General features: G+C 42.3%; 1 protein-coding gene across 1 annotated transcript; it reads left to right on the top strand.

Moving 5' to 3' along the window:
- The first annotated feature begins 253 nt into the window (after positions 1 to 253).
- On the top strand, positions 254 to 2,598 carry LOC134911175 (uncharacterized). The gene is made up of 5 exons (XM_063919503.1): positions 254 to 723; positions 823 to 906; positions 1,033 to 1,104; positions 1,272 to 1,577; positions 1,667 to 2,598. The coding sequence occupies exons 1-5, from the start codon at positions 264 to 266 to the stop codon at positions 2,545 to 2,547; spliced, it is 1,803 nt and encodes a 600-aa protein (XP_063775573.1). The 5' UTR covers positions 254 to 263; the 3' UTR covers positions 2,548 to 2,598.
- The last annotated feature ends 1,572 nt before the right edge of the window (positions 2,599 to 4,170 follow it).

The following is a 4,170-nucleotide window of genomic DNA, read 5'->3' as shown; positions in this document are numbered from 1 at the left end:
ATTTGGCACTGCTGGGTGCCATAATTTCTATATTTGGCACTGCTGGGTGGCATATTTTGGGTATCTGGCACTGCTGGGTGGCATAATTTCTGTATTTGGCACTGCTGGGGTTCATTACTTGTGTATATTTGTAACAGCTGGTTGGCAAAATTTGGGTATGTTGCACTGCTAGTATACTAATTATTATTATTATTATTATTATTATTATTATTATTATTAATATTAGTATGAATTTTTTTTTTTTTTAAGTTTTTTTTTCAGAGATGTCCGAGGAAGAAGCAAGGAGGCTTTCTCTATCCGCACAGGAAGAAGAATCCTCGGAAAGACAGCAACAAACATCACCAACCGACCATGGCAGAGTTTCGCATGAAGAAGCGGACTCGGGAGAAGAATCCAGCAGCAGGGCACCCAACTTCACAGATGAAGAAACGGACACCCTAATCAATCAAGTTGTTCATCACTCCTTTCAACTTTTCGGATCGCCGGCAAGAAATGTTCATCACCGATTCAAGGGAACGACGTGGAATGAAATCTCTGAATCAGTTTCTTTGGGAGGTGGGTTCAAGCGAAGCAACGAAAGTTGCAAGAAAAGGTTACGCGACTGTAGAAGATCCGTCAATCTCAAGATCCAAAAAGGGCAAAAATTACACAAGGATTGGGAAAAGAAGATGGAGAACTACTTCGTACTTGTGCAGGAAGAAATGGCAGGAACCAGTGCAGAAGGTATTATTTTTAAAAATTCTATAAAATTAATTTTTTAATATTCTTTTTAAAAAACTAATTATTTCAACAAAAATTTAAATTTCGTATTTCTTTCAAAAGGAGCCACAAAATATTCTACGCCAACAAAACATAGCACGCCACAAACGGAAACAACGCCAAAGAAGAAAACAAAATCGCAGAAAGGTTAGGGACATATCGTATTTTTATATATATATATATATATATATATATATATATATATATTCAAAAAATATTTTGTATGGAAACAAAACTAATAACTACAGTATGTTCTTTATATAAATATTACAGATTCCACAGTTAAGGCAAAGAGAAGAGTTTCTTTTGGATATCCGACAACTGGAGGAGGTGCTGAGGATACCGGTAAGGCATAGTTTTTGTACATGAAATTATAAATTTTGGTACATGTATATCTATCAATGGGTATATACCTCTAGCTTGCACTGTTTGCGTATCTTTAGCTGTCTGTATTTCTGGCACTGCATATTTTTGGGTTATAATTATTGTATATATCTATATTGACATTTTAGAAACCCAGATACAGCATACAATATTGCCGATTGATTCAACACTGCAAGCAGCGACACTTCAAGCAGAATCAGCCCAGATGCACCCACCCACGGTGCAGGAAGAAACATCATCCCAACAGCCACTTCCAGAAGAAAATTCATCACAGGGGCACCCACAGACACTGCCAGAAGAGTCCTTTTCACAGAGCTACCCTGCAATTGGAGACCATAATCTTGTTGAAAGAACAGAGCAAATTCCGGACATGGAAACTTCAGGCAGTGTACCAGAAGTCCTTGAATCAAAAACACCGGAAACTACGCCAGGAGGTAGCAATTTTATATTTATTTACAATTTAGGAGTGTTTAATTGTGTTCAACTGTAATTTGTTAAACTAAATTATTTACTTGTATTACAGAGTCATCACTCAATCTAATACTGGAAGCTTTAAAGAACATGGACCAATGTAGAGCTGAAGAAAGCCAAAGGATTAATAATCGTTTGGACAACATGGAACAGAACATCGACCATATCAAGACAGCTGTTGTTCAACAAAATGACGCAATGATATCGCTGGCCCGATACTACGATCAACTTGTGTCAGCACATATGTCGGTGGTTGGACATTGCAAGAGCATGGAGCAGAAGATTGAACAGATCAGCACCCAACAAAATGAACAGCGGGATGGAGAATCCCATCAGGAACAACTCTGTCGACAACACAATGATTCTCTGGAACATATTTCATTGCAATGCCAACAGATTGGAACAGGCCTTCAAAGCATGCTACTGTGGCAACAACAGTGCAACCTAAACACAAGCATGATTTCAACAAGCCTGCAGCTGATGACAGACGAAGGAAGAAGATTGCACAGCGCACAACCACAGCAGGCAGAACGAAGTTCGGAAGTCACAACACCATCAAACAGAACATCAATTGATCAAGAAATGTATGCTCAAGAAGAGAGAGGAGATCTGGCTTATCAAAGAGCATTGTCAGTTTTGAGACTGCAGCGTCAAAGGTCAGAAGAATTGGAGCAGTCCATAATACAGCAAGAGATGTGGAACAGAGCACAGCAGGAGATGTTGGAACAAGCACAGACAGTTATGTGGAACAGAGCACAGGAGGAGCATGCCCGAGCCCAGGAGGAACATGCCCGAGCCCAGGAGGAACATGCCCGAGCCCAGGAGGAGCATGCCCGAGCCCAGGATGAGCATGCCACAGCACCGGAGGAGCATGCCACAGCCCCGGAGGAGCCGTCAGGATCCCAGGAGGAGCCGTCCACAACAGCAAACTAGCCGGACACAGGGACCAGTCCGCTAATCAAGCACAGAGGCTGGCATAGAGCTTGGCGGAGGACTTGCCAAGGGTAAGTCATCTAGCTTTTTCCTCTTTCTTTTCCCCAACAAGCTAGGTATTTGTCCGTAGCGGTGTGCTAAGTTAGGGAAAGGAGATCAGCAATGGTGTCAGGGACAGTTAGTGACAAGCAAAGGTATTTTTTTTTATAAACTGACTGTGTCTTTTTTTCTTTACAGCATACCGACAACTGGCAAGACCTAATCGGAGAAGGGTCCAGTCCGCTAATCAAGCACAGAGGCTGGCATAGAGCTTGGCGGAGGACTTGCCAAGGGTAAGTCATCTAGCTTTTTCCTCTTTCTTTTCCCCAACAAGCTAGGTATTTGTCCGTAGCGGTGTGCTAAGTTAGGGAAAGGAGATCAGCAATGGTGTCAGGGACAGTTAGTGACAAGCAAAGGTAGTTTTTTTTATAAACTGACTGTGTCTTTTTTTCTTTACAGCATACCGACAACTGGCAAGACCTAATCGGAGAAGGGTCCAGTCCGCTAATCAAGCACAGAGGCTGGCATAGAGCTTGGCGGAGGACTTGCCAAGGGTAAGTCATCTAGCTTTTTCCTCTTTCTTTTCCCCAACAAGCTAGGTATTTGTCCGTAGCGGTGTGCTAAGTTAGGGAAAGGAGATCAGCAATGGTGTCAGGGACAGTTAGTGACAAGCAAAGGTAGTTTTTTTTATAAACTGACTGTGTCTTTTTTTCTTTACAGCATACCGACAACTGGCAAGACCTAATCGGAGAAGGGTCCAGTCCGCTAATCAAGCACAGAGGCTGGCATAGAGCTTGGCGGAGGACTTGCCAGGGGTAAGTCATCTAGCTTTTTCCTCTTTCTTTTCCCCAACAAGCTAGGTATTTGTCCGTAGCGGTGTGCTAAGTTAGGGAAAGGAGATCAGCAATGGTGTCAGGGACAGTTAGTGACAAGCAAAGGTAGTTTTTTTTATAAACTGACTGTGTCTTTTTTTCTTTACAGCATACCGACAACTGGCAAGACCTAATCGGAGAAGGGTCCAGTCCGCTAATCAAGCACAGAGGCTGGCATAGAGCTTGGCGGAGGACTTGCCAAGGGTAAGTCATCTAGCTTTTTCCTCTTTCTTTTCCCCAACAAGCTAGGTATTTGTCCGTAGCGGTGTGCTAAGTTAGGGAAAGGAGATCAGCAATGGTGTCAGGGACAGTTACTGACAAGCAAAGGTAGTTTTTTTTATAAACTGACTGTGTCTTTTTTTCTTTACAGCATACCGACAACTGGCAAGACCTAATCGGAGAAGGGTCCAGTCCGAGAAGACAACAGAATAATGATGCAGGCATAGAGCTACCAAGGTATGCTGCATCGTATAAGTCTGATTTTTCTTAAGTCACAGAAGATAATGGATACACATTAGTTTTACGGGGTATGGACCAGTTCTATATTTGCCTTGTGCACTTTAGTAAATAGTGTATGGTGGATGCCTGTTGTATTCCCATACTAACAGACGCAATTTTATTTATTTGACCGTAGGAGCCGGGCACACTTGTGCAAGATTGTTAATTATCGGCTTTTGTTTTTCACATTTATCATGCAGGACTGGTTGACACA

The sequence above is a fragment of the Pseudophryne corroboree genome, chromosome 4 (genome assembly GCF_028390025.1).
Source record: "Pseudophryne corroboree isolate aPseCor3 chromosome 4, aPseCor3.hap2, whole genome shotgun sequence".
NCBI classification, from domain to species: Eukaryota; Metazoa; Chordata; class Amphibia; order Anura; family Myobatrachidae; genus Pseudophryne; species Pseudophryne corroboree.
Note: the sequence above shows the minus strand (reverse complement) of the source record. Positions and strands in the feature narration are given on the sequence as shown.